This window comes from Bos mutus, chromosome 15 (assembly GCF_027580195.1).
Source record: "Bos mutus isolate GX-2022 chromosome 15, NWIPB_WYAK_1.1, whole genome shotgun sequence".
Taxonomy (NCBI): Eukaryota; Metazoa; Chordata; class Mammalia; order Artiodactyla; family Bovidae; genus Bos; species Bos mutus.
The window spans coordinates 2,923,093-2,942,035 of NC_091631.1; the positions used below are offsets into that span (position 1 = coordinate 2,923,093).

Below are 18,943 nucleotides of genomic sequence, written 5' to 3' on the forward strand. Positions count from 1 at the left end.
TCCGTGAGGCCCTAAGGGTGAGGTCTTAGTTCAATAGGACAAAGACCTTCTAAGAAGAGGCAGAGAGACACACACACACTTCCTCCCCCCGAGGACACAGAGGAGAGGGACCTCCCTGAGCATCTCCTATGCTGGCGTCCTGATCTCGAACTTCCAGCCTCCAGAACTGTGGGAAAATTAATTTATATTGTTTAAGCCACCTAGAAGAGGGAATTTTGTTAGGGCAGCCTGAGCTGACTGAGGGGCTCATTTTGCTCACTTGAATACACATATACAAAAAGGACATTTGACACTGCCTCTGTACCTGGAAACTCAGGAGCCCTCACCAAAGACAGAATGAATCAGGGCCAACCAGACACGGGGCCTTGAGCCCAGAACACTTGCAGGGGCCTGTGAAAAGGCTTTAATTTTAATTTCTTTTAAAATCAGAAGGAAAAAACAGAAGTAGAGTCACGGATGTAGGAAACAAAGTTATGGTTCCCGGGGTGGGGAGCTGGGTTGGGGGTGGATAAACTGGGAGCTCGAGATGGACCCACACACACTGCTGGACATAAAACATATAATTAGTAAGGGCCTGCTGAACAGCACGGGGTTCTTCTCAATATTCTGTAATAACCTATATTGGAACAGAATATAAAAAAGAGTGGATATATGTATATGGATGATTGGTACACTTTGCTGTACAGCCGAAACTAATGCAACTTTGTGAATCAGCTACACTCTGATAATTTTTTTTTAAATCAGAAGAAGAAATAAATACAATAACAAATCCAGTCTTGATTATACTCTTTTTTTTTTTTAGCTTGCAGGATCTTCATTGCATCACGTGGGACGCTTTGTTGCCCAACACGGACTCTCTAGCTGTGGCAAACGGGCCCCGGAGCGCTCCAGCTCAGCAGCTGGGGTGTGTGCTCTGAGTTGGTGCAGCTTGTGGGATCTTAGTTCCCTGATCAGAGATCAAACCCAAGTCCCCAACATTGCAAGCGGGATTCTTAACCACTGGCCCACCGGGGAAGTCCCTTGAATATATTCTTATTTATATCAAAGAAGAACAAAAAAATAGAGGAAAACAATGCAATGGGAAATCCCTCTCTTCAAGAAAGAAAGAGATCTCTTCAAGAAAATTAGAGATACCAAGGGAGCATTTCATGCATAATAAAGGACAGAAACAGTAAGGACCTAACAGAAGCAGAAGAGATTAAGAAGAGGTGGCAAGAATACACAGAAGAACTGTACAAAAAAGGTCTTAAAAACCCAGATAACCATGATGGTGTGGTCACTCACCTAGAGTCAGACATCTGGACGTGTGAAGTCAAGCGGGCCTTAGAAAGCATGACTGTGAACAAAGCTAGTGGAGGTGATGGAGTTCCAGCTGAGCTATTTAAAATCCTAAAGGATGATGCTGTTAAAGTGCTGCAGTCAATATGCCAGCGAATTTGGAAAACTCAGCAGTGCTCACAGAACTGGAAAAGGTCAGTTTTCATTCTAATCCCAAAGAAGAGCAATGCCAAAGAATGTTCAGGCTACTGTATAATCGGGCTCATTCTGCATGCTAGCAAGGTAATGCTCAAAATCCTCCAAATTCAGCTTCAACAGTACATGAACTGAGAAATTCCAGATGTACAAGCTGGATTTGGAAAAGGCAGAAGAACCAGAGATCAAAATGCCACCATCTGTCGGATCATAGATGAAGCAAGGAAATTCCAGGAAAACATCTATTTCTGCTTCACTGACTACACTAAAGCCTTTGAGTGGATCACAACAAACCATGGAAAATTCTTAAATAGTGGGAATACAAGACCACCTTGCCCGTCTCCTGAGAAACCTCTGCAGGTTGAGAAGCAGCAGTTAGAACCAGACATGGAACAACTGACTGGTTCAAAATTGTAAAAGGAGTAGGTCAAGGCTGTATATTGTCACCCTGCTTATTTCAGTTACATGCAAAGTACATCGTGTGAAAAGCCAGGTTGCATGCATCACAAGCTGGAATTAAGATTGCCAGGAGAAATATCAGTAACCTCAGATACGTAGATGACAACATCCTAACGGCAGAAAGCAAAGAGGAACTAAAGAGCCACTTGACGAAGGTGAAAGAGGAGAGTGAAAAAGTTGGCTTAAAACTCAACATTCATGCCATCTGGTTCCATCTCTTCATGGTAAATAAATAGGGGAAACAGTGGAAACAGTGACAGACTTTATTTCTTGGGCTCCAAAATCACTGCAGATGGTGACTGCAGCCATGATATTAAAAGACGCTTGCTCCTTGGAAGAAAAGCTATGACCAACCTAGACAGCATATTAAAAAGCAGAGACATTACTTTGCCGACAAAAGTCTGTCTAGTCAAACCTGTGTTTTTTCCAGTAGTCATGTATGGATGTGAAAGTTGGACCACAAAGAAGGCTGAGCACCGAAGAAATGAACTGTGGTGCTGGAGAAGACTCTTGAGAGTCCCTTGGACTGCATGGAGATCAAACCAGACCACCCTGAAGGAAATCAACCCAAATATTCATAGGAAGGACTGATGCTGAAGCTGAAGCTGAAGCTCCAATACTTTGGCCATCTGATGCAAAGAGTTGACTCATTGCAAAAGACCCTGATGCTGGGAAAGATTGAAGGCAGGAGGAGAAGGGAGCAACAAAGGACCAGATGGTTGGATGGCACCACCGACTCAATGGACATGAGTTTGAGTAAACTCCAGGAGTTGGTGATGGTGTGCTGCAATCCATGGGGTTGCAAAGAGTCAGACACGATTGAGTGACTGAACAACAGCATCTACTCTCTAAGCAACTTTCAAATATAAAATATGGTATCATTAACTACTAGTCACTAGGCTGTACATTACTTCTCCAAGACTTACTTATAACTGGAAGTTGGAACCTACTTCCCCCACCTCCCACCCCTCACCTCTACCAACCTACCTGTTCTCTACATCTATGCGCTTGGTTTTCAGTTTGTTTAGATTCCACAGAGAGGTGACTTAGAGGCCTTTCTCCCGCAGCCTTTTGCTCTCTTTACAGACACACGTCTCTGATTCAATGGTAAAGACAAAGGTTGACCTCAGCCCTCTCCATGTCCTGCAGAGAGCTCAGCACAGGCCTCACAGAAGCAGGCACTGATTAAATTTTGTGGAAGAAATGAATACAAGCCAACTACATTAGAGAAAAGTAAAAACAGTTCTTCTGAAACCTTGTGACTCAGACTTGGACTTGAACCCGCCGTCTTTTAGCTGAGATCACACACCTTGATTTCAAGACTTAATGAGGCTCTTGATGTCTCATCGCAGAGAGAATTTTGTGAGACAAGGTGATAGGTAGGAAGTGGATTTATTTAGACGCAGCACACTCCACAGATAGAGTGAAAGCTGTCTCAGAAGAGAGTGGCCCTGAAACCTGGTGTGGTTAGTTTTTATGGGCTGAGTAATTTCATAGGCCAGTGTCTGCAATTCACTTGTAATTCACTTTGTCTCTTCCAGGACTGCCCTTCTCTGAGGCTGGATCCAGTAACCCTGCTGCAGGCTTCCACAGCATCAGATGATTGTCTGTAGCCTAACGCTTATCACTTTGCATTAAAAATGCAGGGACTGTATTCTTTCTCCATCTCAGTAGCCAAGAACTTCTCAAGTACAAGGAACCCACGTTCTCACTGTGGTCACTGCCTGGTGCTCCCTAGTAAATGCTTATTAACTGAGATGAACAACCAGAGACGGGCTCAAAGGCCTCAGTTCCTTCATTTCTACCTATGCTAAGGGCTTGTGGACAGTGTCCCATTCGTTTCTGGCAGAGAGAAGACGCCCTGTTTGGGAATTCCCTGGCAGTCCAGAGGGTAAGGCTGTGCTTTCACTGCTGTGGGCTCGAGTTTGATCCCTGCTCAGGGAACTACATTTAAAAAAAAAAAGAGAGAGAGAGAGAAAGACAGAAAACAAGAAGATTCCCAGTTAAAACTCATTGAATTCAATGAAACAGAGAATAAATCATTCTGCAAACACATCCTGCACACCAGCAGAGAAGTTGTTTGGTATCAAGACACCTAGATAAACAGGAAGTGAGGCCGTGAATTCAGAACTCAAAGTATGTGCCCAAAATGTTTTCCACCTCCTCGGAGCTGAAAGAGATGAGGGTAAGGGAGACGGGTTCACCCAGTCTCACCGTTACTGGGAGATTACTCCCCAGATGCTGCCCTGTGCTCTGGGGCTCCAAGCCCATGAGAGCCTTACCTTCATGCTGGGGAAAGAGCCCCTGCCCTCGCACAAGGGCGGAGAGCCCTGCCTGCGTTCTGGGGCACACAGTAGGCCTGCGGTGTGTACTGGACCCATGCTAAGATCAGGGAGGGCCCTGAAGTCTGTGCTGGGGTGCCACCACCCAACTGTCTCCCAGATCTGCGTGTAATAGGTGCTTGTGAGCGTCCTTAGTCGCTCAGTCGTGTCCGCTCTGTGTGACCCCATGGACTGTAGCCCACCAGGCTCCTCTGTCCGTGGGATTCTCCAGGCAAGAGTACTGGAGTGGTTTGCCTGTGCCCTCCTGCAGGGTAGTAGGTACTTCAGTCAGTCAGTTCAGTCGCTCAGTCGTGTCCCACTCTTTGTGGCCCCATGGACTGCAGCACGCCAGGCCTCCCTGTCCACCACCAACTCCCGGAGTTTGCTCAAACTCATGTCCATTGAGCTGGTGATGCCATCCAACCATTTCATCCTCTGTCATCCCCTTCTCCTCCTGCCCTCAATCTTTCTCAGCATCAGGGTCTTTTCAAATAAGTCAGCTCTTCCCATCAGGTGGCCAAAGTATTGGAGTTTCAGCTTCAGCATCAGTCCTTCCAGTGAACACCCAGGACTGATCTCCTTTAGGGTGGACTGACTGGATCCTTGCAGTCCAAGGGACTCTCAAGAGTCTCCTCCAACACCACAGTTCAAAAGCATCAATTCTTCGGCGCTCAGCTTGCTTTATGGTCCAGCTCTCACATCCATACATGACCACCAAATACGAAACCTAGAAAAGGACTGAAAGGCCCACCAGACCCCCGAAGCTAGAGGATGGGTCTGAGGGCGCCCCTCGGGGTGCTCTGCACCCAGCGGTCACGTGGGGGAGGCTGCCTCCCTTACCCAGTGCCGGACAGCACAAAGGACCCCAAGCTCCCAGGGGAGGGCCCTGGGGGCGGACATCGTCTCCGGTGTCTCGCAGCCATTTGTAGAGTTGGGACACGGGGCCAGAGAGGGTTAATGGTTTGCCCAGGGGGGGCTCCGGGAATCCGCTGGAGGGGCTCAGGGCGCCGGTCTGACGGTGGGGACCCCAGGCGGCCGGTCGGGGAGCTGCGCGTGCACGGCGAGGATCTCGTGTTTACTCGGGGCGCGCGCGCGTCTGGAGCAGAGCGGGCTGAAGACGGGGGTGGAGCCCGGCGCGGCCTCGGGCGGAGGCCGAGGCCCCGCGCCCCGCGAGTGCTCGCTGCCCGGTGCCCGGCGCCCCGCGATGCCGCGCGCTCCCAGGCCCGCCGGGCTTTAGACAAGAAAGCGCTCGAGCTCCCGGCTCCGGAGCCCATCGGGGCCCGGGCGCGCCCCGCTCCTCGGTGGCCCCGCGGCCGCGGTGGGCGGAGCGGAGCGCGGGCGGGGCCCTTGGGGGCGCGGCCCAGGGGCAGGGCGCGCGAGCCCGCAGGCCGCTCCAGAGTCTGGCTAGTCCCCAGGAGCCCCGCTCTCGGTTCTAAGATGACGGCGAGCAAGCGGGTGGCGAAGGTAACCCCTCCCGCGCGGCTCCGCGCGCCTTCCCGGGCCCCCGCTCCTCGCATCCCGCCCTCTGCTCCCCGAGCCCGTTTAGGGGATCCGGGGCCGCTGATCCCTGCGTCCCTACCCCCTCCCCGAGGACCAGTGGGGCTGCGAGAGGGGCTGCAGTTTCGGGGGGTGGGAGGACATGGACGGGGGTGTCGCCGGCTCTCTGAGTTGTGCTGGGGGATGAGCCGCCTCCCCCGAATCGGTTTCAGTTTCATTTCTCCTGCCAGAAACTGACAGTTACCTGCGTCCCGGGTGCGGGGCTTCCCCGGGGGCTCAGCTGGGAAAGAGTCCGCCAGCAAAGCGGGAGACCTGGGTTCGACTCCTGGGTTGGGAAGATCCCCTGGAGGAGGGAAAGGCTACCCACTCCAGTCTTCTGGCCTGGAGAATCCCATGGACTGTATAGTCCACGGGGTCGCAAAGAGTCGGACACGACTGAGCGGCTTTCAGTTTTAGGTGCTGGAAGGGTTGGTTGGTTCCTTGGCGTCTTCCTGCAGCCAGGCGCTGTGGTGGCAGGTGCCTTTTAAGCAGAGATAACCAGGGCCCCCGTGCTTTGGTGCCCACTTTAGAGCCCCGAGAAGGGGGACGTCCCTGGCGGTCCAGTGGTTAGGACTTCCACTGGAGGGGGCACGGCTGGATCCCCAGTCGGGGAACTAAGATCCCTCAGGTCGTGCAGCGACACCTCCGCGACCCGCCCGCCCCCTCCCCCTCCCCGCCGCGCTCAGAAAAAAAAAGTCCCAAGAAGTATGGGACGCTGAGTAGGAGTTGAGAGCAAAGTTCTCAGGGTTTTCTCCGGAAGAAAAGCTGCCAGGGCGAACCCAGGAGGTTACCTGGAGTAGATGGTGTGAGTTCATTTGGTCTACAGATGTTGTTGAACGCCTCCCATACGCTGGTTCCTGCTCTAGGAAGTACGGAGGCAGAGAAAATGAAAAAAGTCTATCTTTTTTCTGATCAGGGACACAATTTTGAAGTGAGGTCGGGAAGGATGGTGAGGGAGGGATTTTCCCCAGGAGGTGGGAAAACCCAAGGTGTTTGGGGGACTGGGGTGTGGCTGGGATTGGAGATAGATGGGGAAGGTGGGGGAGTATTCCCTGGTGGCTCAGCTGGTAAAGAATCTCCCTGACTGTGGAACAATTCTGGGGAGGTGGGTCTGACACCCCTGAGGCTTTGAGTCTCTCAAAAGTGCCCCTCCTGTGTGCAGGCATGAGGAGGGTGAACAGGTGGTGCTACCCTCAGCCTCTGGGAAGAAAATGATCACAGGTTGGGGCACAGAGAAGGCTCAGCCCCAAAGGACTGAACTCTGGAGGTTTGGCAGCGATGAGGCAGAGAGTTTTTCCCACCAAGCAGGAAAGCTGGGAGCCAGCCTGTGTCTCCCCGGCACCATTAAATGGCAGGTAGTTTACAGCGGTCATTTCAGCAACCCTGTGAGATGAGTCCTCTACCCCATTTTACAGATGGGGAAGTTGAAGCTCACAAAGACTAAATTGATTGTCCTGGGTCACCCGGCAGGCAGTGATGGGGCTGGGATTTGAGTCCAGGTTGGTGAGGCTCCAAGCCAGAGGTTCTTTCAGCGGCTTCTCTATTTTCATTTTCTGTTCCTCTGAGTCAGGTGATTTCTAGCAGGCCTTGGGGAACAGCTGTGTCTCAACACAGCTGTTGAGACAGCTGTGGGTTTCAACACCTCCAGGCTTTGCAAAAGTCTTGACAGAACTCATGTATGACAGGTAAAGTCCAAGTTCCTTCAGTTTTGGTAAAGTTGGGAAAATGTCTCTTCCAGGGCTTTTCTGTGCACTGTGGGGCTTCCTTGTTGCTCAGGAGTCATAGACGATCCTGGAACTGGTAGCAGCAGATGCTTCTAGTTTGGGGTAGCAGATCAACGAGGGATCATAGACTCTGGGCCCTTTGTTGGCATGAACAGAGATGGAGTGTAGAAGGATAAGAAACAGGGGATAAGGGTGTGCTTATATTTTGGGGCTCAGAGAAAGTATAGCAGGGGCACAGTGTGAAGGGTTCCCCCAGCTGTGGACCATCTTTGGGGACCTTTCTCTCTGCCTTTGTTTATACCAGAGTTTCACAACTTTGTCGCCACTGATATTTGACGTTGAGTCATTTTCTGAAGGATGTTATCACACCCCCGGTCTCTACCCACTGGACGGAGCAGCACTCCTCCACATGTGGCAGCCAGAAAGGGGTCTCAGTTCAGTTCAGTTCAGTTCCGTCCCTCAGCCGTGTCCGACCCCATGAATCGCAGCACGCCAGGCCTCCCTGTCCATCACCAACTCCCAGAATTCACTCAGACTCACATCCATCGAGTCGGTGATGCCATCCAGCCATCTCATCCTCTGTCGTCCCCTTCTCCTCCTGCCCCCAATCCCTCCCAGCATCAGAGTCTTTTCCAATGAGTCAACTCTTCTCATGAGGTGGCCAAAGTACTGGAGTTTCAGCTTTAGTATCTATCATTCCTTCCAAAGAACACCCAGGACCGATCTCCTTTAGAATGGACTGGTTGGATCTCCTTGCAGTCCAAGGGACTCTCAAGAGTCTTCTCCAACACCACAGTTCAAAAACATCAATTCTTCGGCGCTCAGCTTTCTTCACAATCCAACTCTCACACCCATACATGACCAGAGGAAAAACCATAGCCTTGACTAGACGGACCTTTGTTGGCAAAGTAATGTCTCTGCTTTTGAATATGGTATCTAGGTTGGTCATAACTTTCCTTCCAAGGAGTAAGCGTCTTTTAACTTCATGGCTGCAATCACCATCTGCAGTGATTTTGGAGCCCCCCAAAATAAAGTCTGACACTGTTTCCACAGTTTCCCCATCAATTTCCCATGAAGTGATGGGACCAGATGCCATGATCTTCGTTTTCTAAATGTTGAGCTTTAAGCCAACTTTTTCACTCTCTTCTTTCACTTTCATCAAGAGGCTCTTTAGTTCCTCTTCACTTTCTGCCATAAGGGTGGTGTCATCTGCATATCTGAGGTTATTGATATTTCTCCCGGCAATCTTGATTCCAGCTTGTGCTTCCTCCAGCCCAGCGTTTCTCATGATGCACTCTGCATAGAAGTTAAATAAGCAGGGTGACAATATACAGCCTTGACGTACTCCTTTTCCTATTTGGAACCAGTCTGTTGTTCCATGTCCAGTTCTAACTGTTGCTTCCTGACCTGCATGTAGGTTTCTCAAGAGGCAGGTCAGGTGGTCTGGTATTCCCATCTCTTTCAGAATTTTCCACAGTCTGCTGTGACCCACACAGTCAAAAGCTTTGGCATAGTCAATAAAGCAGAAATAGATGCTTTTCTGGGTCTACACATTGCCAGAAGTGCTAGGGGCGGGTAGATAAAGGAACGCCCCGGTTGAGAACCTCTGGTTTACACCCATTCAGTGTTCCAGAAAAATATGACCTGCCCTTGAATGTCTCTTTTTAAATACATTTATTTATTTTTTGGCTGTGTCATGTGGCTTACAGGATCTTAGTTCCCTCGCCAGGGATCAAACTCTGTGAAGGCGTGGAGTCCTAACCACTGGACAGCCAGAGAATTCCCTAAATGTCTTTTTATCTATTTTTTTTTAAGGTCTATTGCCAAGGGGAGGGGAAGAAGGGAGGGGCAGCGTTGAGTAGGGGGTAAGAGGTACAAACTATTAAGTATAAGATAAGCCACAAGGATATATATACTGTACAATATGGGGAATATAGCCAATATTTTATAATCACTATAGACAGAGTATAACCTTTAGAAATTGTGAATCACTATATCATAACATATAATATTGCCCAGCAACTATACTTCAATTAAAAAAAAACTTCTTTAAAGAAAAGAAAACACATTTTTGAAAAGGTCAGTTGTCCCACGAAAAGAACCCCAAATGGAGAGCGGGAGTCCTTGGTCTAATACTGACTCTGAGATGTGCTGCACACTGGGGCGCACATCGCCGAGCACGGCAACGTACAGCAGAGTGTTAACGGCTTTGGAAAGTCCCTCAGGGAAGAACTCGGTTTAGCCTAGTGTTTCCCAACGTGCTTGACTGTGGAATCCTTTTCCCGTAACAACTGTGAACTTTGCACGGGACACGCTGTGCACATCTGCTCTAACTGGGCCCTGTGCCCTGGGGCTTCGCCAGCTCTCTGCAGGCGGACTCCTGTTCATGCTGCAGGGCCCAGCTCAGTGTCACCGCTGTGAGGCTTTCCTGCTCCCCACGCCCTCCCCTCTCCTCTCTTCTCCTTTTGAGAGGGTAACAGGCAGGAAGGCCAGGGGTCTCCAAACGGAGGAAGCAGGCTGCAAGCGTCAGACGTTTTTTTATCGCTCTCTTAAGCGGCAGGAGGAAACAAGTGTGGGATTTTTTTCTCTTCTCTATATTTTTCTCTATATTTTCCATTCTCTAAATTTAAAAGGAGGTTTTTCTTAAAATTCTGTGTTGCCATGACGATCCCTGGCTCCACCTGAAGTTAACTTTTCGCAAACCTTGAGTTTACCAATGCATTTTCTTATGGAAATGTTTGTCTTATGCTATGTTAACGACCTGTGTATTTACCCTGGACTCTGTCTGTCTTCAAGTCGGTTCAGCTTAAGACTCAGAACTGATAAGGGCTCGACAAACCTGTGTGTTTTACTCGTGCGTTGTTTTCCTCATTGATGTTAATGAAACTATATATTTCCTTGGAAACCTGTGTTTCTTCAGCATTCATGTCAATCGCTTTATGGCCCGGGATAACTCACCTGGTGCCAAGGTCATCTCAGAACGCATCTGTGGGTGAGGGGCCTGGTGCCAAGGTCATCTCAGAATGCACCTGTGGGTGAGGGGCCTGGTGCCAAGGTCATCTCAGAACGCACCTGTGGGTGAGGGGCCTGTGCCACTCCGAGGTCTGAGACATCTCCTGTCTCTAGTTAGCGGCCTGCCGATAGAGTGTACCATGCTGTGAAGGCTAGCAGGGCGGCACTCTTTCTGCCCCCTTCCGATGTCTATGTCAGAAGCTTTCTCTTTTCATGCTTTAATAAAACTTTATGACACAAAAGCTCTGAGCAATCAAGCCTCGTCACAGGCCTGGGATTGAACTCGGTCTCCTCCGGAGGCCAAGAATCCCGGCGTCTTTCACGACTCGGCGACCACCTTTCCGTTTCCCCTCCTATTACGCATCCACACTTTATTCATGGAATCACAGCGTCCAGTGAAGCTCTCGAGGGCGGGCCTGTGCCCTAGTGACCTGTCCGTGGAGGACGCTGTTGGGAGAGCTCAGTGGTGCTCAGGAGACGGGCTGCCTTCCTGGAAGGCAAGTCATCGCTTTTCCTCTGGTTTCCCTGCTTGCCGTGTGGCGTTCTCCTCTGCTGCCGTCTGCCTGAGCGGTGCCCCCTCCCCAGGCCTGCTCTGGGGCAGTCTGACGGGGACAGGCTGGCGTCTCTGCTGCCCGCCCGCCCTGCCCCGAGCACGGTGAGGGCGTGTGGCCATGCTGCTCGCCACTGGGTAGAGGGAGGCAGGGCTTCGTGGCTCCCTAGAAGAGAGCCAGAGGACAGACGTGAAGCACCTTGGGTTCTGGAGAAAAGACTCTTCAGAGAGCTGTGATGTTGTTATTTAGTCGCTCAGTCATGCCTGACTCTGCAACCCCGTGGACTGTAACCCACCAGGCTCCTCTGTCCATGGGATTCTCCAGGCAAGAATAGTGGAGAGGGTTGCCCTTTCTTTCTCCAGAGGACCTTTCCCACCCAGGGATCGAACTGGGTCCCTTGCATTCCAAGGCTGATTCTTCACTGAGCCACCGGGGAAGCCCCAAGAGGTTTACTCCCAGGTTATAATATCTAGACCTGGTGATCTGCATCATCCTCCACCTGGTACCTACCGAGCTGGAGTGAAGCTAAAATCCGGCGATTCACTAAAGGCCCTGAGCACCGGGCCAGACACACTCTGAGTGCGCAGTGAATGCCGGCTTCTGTCCTGCTTGGAACTGGGGACGGTCTGCTGTGGGGGGCGGGGGGGAGGGTGCCGGAGGAGGGGAGACTCGGCCAGCTGCCCGCTCTGTGCCCCTACAGGAGCTGGAAGACCTGCAGAAGGCGCTTCCCAAGTACCTGCGGAACCTGTGCAGCGAGGAGGACAACGTGCTGGTGTGGCACGCGCTCCTGCTGCCTGTGAGTGTCCGGGGGCCCTGCTGGGGCTGGACCACTTAGGGCAGGGGCCGGGGCAGGGAGGGCTAGACTGGGCGAGGACGTTCCCTGCCTGAGAATCCTTTCTTCTTATTTTTGGCTGCACCGGGTCTTCGTTGCACGCGGGCTCTCTCTAGTTGCGGCTGGGAACCAATCTCTAGTTGGGTGCCGAGGCTTCTCAGTGGGGTGGCTTCTCTCGTTCTGGAGCACGGGCTCCATGACCGGCACACTGCCTTAGCTGCCCCACAGCGTATGGGATCTTCCTGGGCCAGCGATGAACCTGGGTCCCCTGCACTGGCAGGTGCAGTCCTAGCCACTGGCCCATCAGGGAAGTCATGGAATTCTTTTTTCACTGGAGATGATCATTGGCAGACGGGGGTGTCTCTCTCTACATTGATTGCTTCTGAGGTGCAGGCCAACTGATGAAGAGGCTAAAAGGCTTTTGGACTTAGATGGAGACCCCTTCTTCAAGCCAGTAGCTACTGAGCTCATCTTGGAAGCTTCATCAGACAAAGAGCATTAAAAAAAAAAAAAAAAAGGCTTCCTTGTTGACTTAGTGGTAAAGAATCTGCCTGCCAGTGCAGGAGACATGGGTTCAATCCCCGACTCGGGAAGATCCCACATAGCCGGAGCAACCAAGCCCGTGCACCACTCCATTGAGCCTGTGGTCCAGAGCCTGGGTCCACAATGCCGGAGCCCACCTGCCACGACTGCTGAAACCCGAGTGCCCTAGAGCCCCCTTTGCTGAGGCCTCACCCTTGGTCTTGCATCTGTGTCCCAGCCCCAGCCTCTGCACGTTATCGAGAACACATTTTCTTTATCTGTCCAGCATTTGCTCAGACATACCCATGACTACCACAGCTTCCTTTCTGCCTTCTGCTCAAGAAGAGGAAATTTCTTAAAACCTTGACTCTTTTTTCAAAAGGTTTATTTATTTGGCTGCACCAGGTCTGAGTTGCGGCCTGTGGGATCCGGCTCCCTGACCAGGGATCGAACGCGGGCCCCCTGCTTTGGGAGCACGGAGTCTTAGCCACCAGGGAGGTTCCACGTATGTCATCCTGACGGTCATCCTCCTGCCTTCTCTGCCACGAAGGTTTTGAAAGGGTTTGGAGCTTTCGCAACAGCCTGGAGGCCCCTGTGCGCTGTGCTGGGGTCATCCGAGCCCCGGGGTCCCCCCACTAGGGGTGTGGATTACTGCTCCCATGTGGAACAGTCCAATCGACCGTGCTGAATCCCCATCTGGGCAGTGTTGCTGTGACCCTGGGCAGGTTACTTGTATGCACTGAACTTGTTTCATCTGGAAATCCTGATGCTAATACTATGAGTTCTCAAAATACTTACCCTAATAGCTGACACATATGGAGTGCTCGCCATGTGCCTGGCCATGTTCTAGATCCCTAACGTGAATCAGCGCAGGACTTCCCTGGGGGTCCGGTGGCTAAGACTCTGTGCTCCCAGCGCAGGGCACCTGGGTTCCATCCCTGGTCAGGGAACTAGATTCCACATGTTGCAACTAAGACTCAGTGTAGCAAATACATAAATAAACAGTAAAAAAAAAAAAAAAAAAGAAAGAAAAGAAAAGCTGGTGCACTCTTCATTACCTTAAAAGAAAAGTGAATTGACTCATTTAATTGCCGCCCAAGCCCTGTGGAGAAGGCTGTGACTCTTTCTGTAAGGAGAGCACAGAGACGTTCGGCTGCTCGTCTAAGGTCGCACAGGCATGGGGTTGACAGAGCCACGACTCACACTCCAGCCACGTGGCCCGAAGACCACGTAACCCCTACACCCTGCTGCATGGGCTAATGCGTATCAAGCCCTTAGCAGCAGGCAGCACAGAGCGGATGCAGGAAAGCCTTCCAGTTGCTCAAGTCTAGAGGGTCTTCTGCTGGCTCTTGGCAACGCTTAGGCACTCCAGTTCCGAACTGTTGTTTTAAGATGGTAGAATACCCATAACAGTATGTACCCTCTTAACTATTTTTTTTTTTTTGGCTTTGCTGGGTCTCTGTCGCTGCAAAGGCTTTTCCCTAGGTGCAGTGAGCAGAGGCTACTCTCCAGTTGCAGGCTTCTCGCTGCAGTGGCTCCTCGTGTCATGGAGCACGGCTCTAGGGTGAGAGGGCTTCGGTATTTGCAGCTCCCGGGCTCTAGAGCACAGACTCAGTACTTGTGGCGCACAGGCTTAGTTGACTTCCCTGGTGGCTCAGACGGTAAAACATCTGCCTGCAATTCGGGAGACCCAGGTTCGATCCCTGGGTCGGGAAGATCCTCTGGAGAAGGAAATGGCAACCCACTCCAGTACTCTTGCCTGGAAAATCCCCTGGACAGAGGAGCCTGGCAGGTTACAGTCCATGGGGTCACAGAGTTGAACACGACTGAGCAACTTCACTTTCATGAGCTTAGTCGCTCTAGGACATATGGGATCTTCCTGGACCAGGGATCAAACCCACGTCCCCTGCACTGGCAGGCGGATTCCTAACCACTGGGCCACCAGACACGTCCTAGAAAAATGGTCAACAAAGTAAATCCTAAAGGCTCTCATCACAAGGGGACATTTTTTTCCTTATTCTTTCTCTTCATTATTTTATATGAGAAGATGGGTGTCAGCTGAACCTATTGTGGTAATTCACAGCATATGTGAATCCAACCATCAAGCTCAACGCCTTAAGTTTAGTGATGTGTATCAGTTATTTTTCAATGAAACTGGAAAGATGTTAATTACCGATATAATAAAAAGAAGCTAAGGTGGTCCTGAGGATGCCTCCAGTCAAATTGCACCCATTTTTCAAGAGAGGAAACTGAGGCTTAGGGGTGGGAGGCAGCTGGCCCTCAGGCGCACAGCAGAAGCCAGGATCTGACTCGTGTGAATACCAGGCCAGGGCGCTCTGACCCACAGCCCAGTTGCTAAGTGAATGCACGTGCAGTCTGTGTCCGCATTCACGGTCCTTGCTCGGAGTGGAGCAGAGGAAGCCTGGGCCCCTGGGGCAGGGCGGGGAGGGCGGAAACCAGGCCCAGGTCCTGGGGGGAGGAGGGCAGCTGTGCCTCTGCCCAGAGCGTGACCCCTTCTCTCGCACAGGAGAGGCCACCCTACAACCTCAAGGCCTTCAGGCTGTGCATCAGCTTCCCCAGGGAGTACCCGTTCCAGCCCCCGACGGTGAAATTCACCACCGGGATCTACCACCCCAACGTGGACAGGGACGGGAGGGTGTGCCTGCCCATCATCAGCAAGAAGAACTGGAAAGCCAGCACCAGGACCTGCCAAGGTGGGGGGCCCCCCTGGACGGGGCCCTGGACTGAATGGGTCGGAGGGGGAGTCCCGGGACCGCTTTTGTGTCGGTTGCTCCTGTTTACTGTCGCTCAGTCGCTAGGTTACGTCGGAGTCCTTTGTGACCCCAGGGACTGTGCCCCAGGCTCCTCTGTCCGTGGAGTTTCCCAGGCAAGAGACTACTAGGGCTTCCCTGTAGCTCAGACGGTAAAGAATCTGCCCGCGACGCGGGAGACCCGGGTTTGATCCCTGGGTCGGGAAGATCCCCTGGAGAAGGACGTGGCCGCCCACTCCACTGTCCTTGCCTGGAAAACTCCATGGACGGAGGAGCCTGGTGGGCTACAGTCCACGGGGTTGCAAAGAGTCAGACGTGACTGAGTGACAATTCGTTGAATTCCCTTGTCTAACTCAATGAAACTAAGCCATGCCTTGTGGGGCCACCCAAGACGGAAGGGTCATGGTGGAGAGGGCTGACAGAATGTGGTCCACTGGAGAAGGGAATGGCAAACCACTTCAGTATTCTTGCCTTGAGAACCCCATGAACAGTGTGAAAAGGCAGAATGATAGGATACTGAAAGAGGAACTCCCGAGGTCAGTAGGTGCCCAATGTGCTACTGGAGATCAGTGGAGAAATAACTCCAGAAAGAATGAAGGGATGGAGCCAAAGCAAAAATACCCAGTTGTGGATGTGACTGGTGATGGAGGCAAGGTCCGATGCTGTGAGGACAGCCGAAGGGGCGGGCCTAATAACGATAAGTGCATCGCTTCATTAGGCACTCTGACCCTGCACTAAAAGCATCACACGGTATCTTTTTAGTTCACTTTTTTTTTTTTTTTGAAGTATGGTTAATTTTGAGGGAAGGAAATGGCCACCCACTCCTGTATTCTTGCCTGGAAAACCCCATGGACAGAGGAGCCTGGCAGGCTATATAGTCCATGGGGTCGCAAAGAGTCGGACACGACTGAGTGACTTGGCTTTACTTTTATGGTTCATTTACAATGTTGTGTTAGTTTATGGTCCACAGCAAAGTGATCCGGGTATACACGTGTATATGTATTCTTTTCATACTCTTTTCCACTGCTGTTTATCACAAGGCACTGAGAACAGGTTCCCGGGCTGCACAGCAGGGCCTTGCCGTCTGCGTCTTTTGCGTACGGCAGTCTGTATCTGCTCACCGCAAACTCCCGGCGTAGCCCTCCTCTCCTGCTTTCCCCCGGGTCTGTAAGTCTGCTTCTGTTTTGTAAATGAGTTCACTTGTATGTTTTTACGATTCCACATGTAAGTGATATCATATGGTCTTTGTCCTGCTCTGCCTGACTTCCTTCACTTCCTTTAGTTGATACGGAGATCTCCAGGTCTATCCGGACGTTGCTGCAGATGGCCTCTGTTCACTGTTGTTTGTGGCTGAGCAGTATTTCCCTATACGTGTCTGCCACATCTTCTTTATCCCCTTGTCTCTCGATGGGCATTTAGGTTGCACTCGTGTCTCGTCTGTTGTAAATGGTGCTGCTGTGAACGCTGGGGTACACGGAGCTTTTTCAATTAGCGTTTTCTCTGGGTATATGCTCAAGGGTGCGATTGCTGGACCATTCGGCAACTCTACTTTTAGTTTTTGAAGGAACCTCATGCTGTTTTCCAGAGTGGCTTCACCAATTTACCTATCCCACCAACAATGTGGGAGGGTTTTCTCTTCCACCCACCCTCTCCAGCATAAAAATTCACTTTTTCTTCTGTATGGTATTTTTGGTATACATCCATGGATGGCCAATTGAAATTATAATGGATTAACCATAATTCAGGAATACAAAAATAGAGCCGGGCGGCCCTTGAGGACTTGGTCTCACATACGTCCCTGCACCACTGAGAACCCGAACTTTCTGACCCAGGCAACCAGCCATTTTTAACACACCAACCTCATTCAGTCCTCCTAGAAGCCCCTTGAAATAGTGCTCTCATCGGCCCCATCAGGACACAGGCGTGTGAGAGCTGAGCTCTTACCTGAGCTGGCAGGCGGTAGAGCTGGGATTCGAGGCCTCCCTTGGCCGGCTCTGAACCTCGCGGCTCAGCAGAACTTTCTTCAGTGATGAAGTCGGTCCATAGCAGCCCTGTCCAATGCCGCAGACGCTGGCCCCATGTAGGTTTCAAGCACTTGAAGTGTGGCTGTTGTGACCGTGAACTGCTTTGCTAATTGTCGTGAATTTCAATTAATTTAAATCAAGATGACCACACATGGCTGGCAGCTACATGTCGGGCACCGTGGCCCTAGTCTATGGACGTAATCAATATGTGATCAGTCCTGTTTCTGGGGACTTGCCTGGTGGTCCAGTGGCTAAGACTCCACACTCCCAATGCAGGGGGCCTAGATTTGATTCCTGGTCAGGGGACTAGATCCCACAAGCCGCAACTAAAGATCCATAATGAAGACCCAGAAAGGCCAAATAAATAAATAAATGCTTTTTAAAACTATCCCACCTCTGGATCAGCCCAGGAGTTCTTAACCCTGGAAACGAGTGCTGGGAAGAGAGGGAGGCGTGGTCCTTGGTGAGCACCAGAGCTCTGCAGAGCGCCCCGAGCCCAGGGCCGCACGCTGGTGTGTGTGCCCACGGGCACGGGGGGAGGGGGACACTGTCTCCGCCCAGTTCCCGAAGTCACCCGTGAAAGATTTCAAGCCACGGGGCAGGAGTGGTTTCCAGTCTTGAGCCTCAGAACCCTTTTTCCCCAAATAAAAAAAATTTTGGAATCCTATTACTGCCTCCATGGACATGAATTTGAGCAAACTCCAGGAGATAGTGGAAGACAGAGGAGCCTGCGTGCTGCAGTCCTCAGGGTCTCAGAGAGTCAGACGCAACAAAAGCAGAGCGGTTCTGGCTGAAAAGGGAACAGAACCCAGAAACCATGTTGATCTCACCAACCCCCGCGACGGGGGTTGTGACACGGTGTGAAAACCACTGACTGCCATCTGATTTGCTCGTAGAGCCGTCCTCAGGCATGGGTTGGTGTGGGTTTCACGGGGATCTGGGAGTGGGCAGCATCGCTTCCTTCCCAGGAGTTTTTTCTGTCCCTCCTGATGTCCTGATCCGACTTCTCTCCCCAGTCTTGGAGGCCCTCAACATGCTGGTGAATCAACCGGAGCCGGGACAGCCCGTTCGGCTGGAGCTCGCGGAGCAGCTGACACAGGACCCAGAGCTGTTTGACCAGATGGCCCAAGAGTTCACCCTCCAGTTTGGAGTGGACCGGCCCTCCTAACCCGACTTCTGAGCCGCCTGCTTTCTGTGTGACGGATGGACGCCCCTCGTGGATGGGGGACCAGAGCCTCTTTGCGATTTTGCACTTGCTCATGTCTTCCAAGATTTCCTTCTTAGGTTGCGTTGTGTGTGTATGGGAGGGGACTGCTGTTATGAGTGTGGACTCACTGGCCACAGATGTGCTTTCCCCAGCCCCTTTCTCTGCCCCGGAGCCAGAGGCATTTACGTTTGCAGACTCAAAATCCAGCTCTCCAGTGCTCTGTGATGGGGGTTCCTGGTCCCACCGGTTCGTCCATCTTAGAGACTCAGGCCACCTTCCCGGCCAGATGAGCAGCCAACCTGAATCCCCACCCCCCACAGAGCCCTGCTTGGGGGGCAGCAGATAGGAGGGGGCCGGGGGAGGAGGGACTCTTACCACTAAGTACTCTGGGGATGGAGTGGTTGAATCGTAGACTTGTATAGATTGAGGTGCAAAACCTTTCCGTTTCCACTGATGAATCATAAAGTGAAGAGTCTCCTCTCCACCCCAGAAATCTGACTGTACGGTCTTT

General features: G+C 51.6%; 1 protein-coding gene across 2 annotated transcripts; it reads left to right on the forward strand.

The window, feature by feature from the left end:
• The first annotated feature begins 5,354 nt into the window (after nucleotides 1–5,354).
• Nucleotides 5,355–18,943, forward strand: UBE2L6 (ubiquitin conjugating enzyme E2 L6). Of its 2 annotated transcripts, none has more exons than XM_070383308.1 (4): nucleotides 5,355–5,717; nucleotides 11,777–11,872; nucleotides 14,958–15,144; nucleotides 18,242–18,942. In XM_070383308.1, the coding sequence occupies exons 1-4, from the start codon at nucleotides 5,691–5,693 to the stop codon at nucleotides 18,391–18,393; spliced, it is 462 nt and encodes a 153-aa protein (XP_070239409.1). In that variant the 5' UTR covers nucleotides 5,355–5,690; the 3' UTR covers nucleotides 18,394–18,942. The 2 variants fall into 2 exon arrangements, with proteins under 2 accessions (XP_070239409.1, XP_070239410.1); XM_070383309.1 differs by lacking the exon at nucleotides 5,355–5,717 and adding an exon at nucleotides 13,904–13,994 and having other exon boundaries at nucleotides 11,794–11,872; nucleotides 18,242–18,943.

What these genes read in the sequence shown, in the direction of transcription:
- UBE2L6 (XM_070383308.1), top strand. Translation starts at nt 5,691, where the DNA reads ATGACGGCGAGCAAGCGGGTGGCGAAG. An exon ending in CGAGCAAGCGGGTGGCGAAG is followed by an intron (nt 5,718 to 11,776) that starts GTAACCCCTCCC and finishes GTGCCCCTACAG; the next exon opens with GAGCTGGAAGACCTGCAGAA. An exon ending in GGCACGCGCTCCTGCTGCCT is followed by an intron (nt 11,873 to 14,957) that starts GTGAGTGTCCGG and finishes TCTCTCGCACAG; the next exon opens with GAGAGGCCACCCTACAACCT.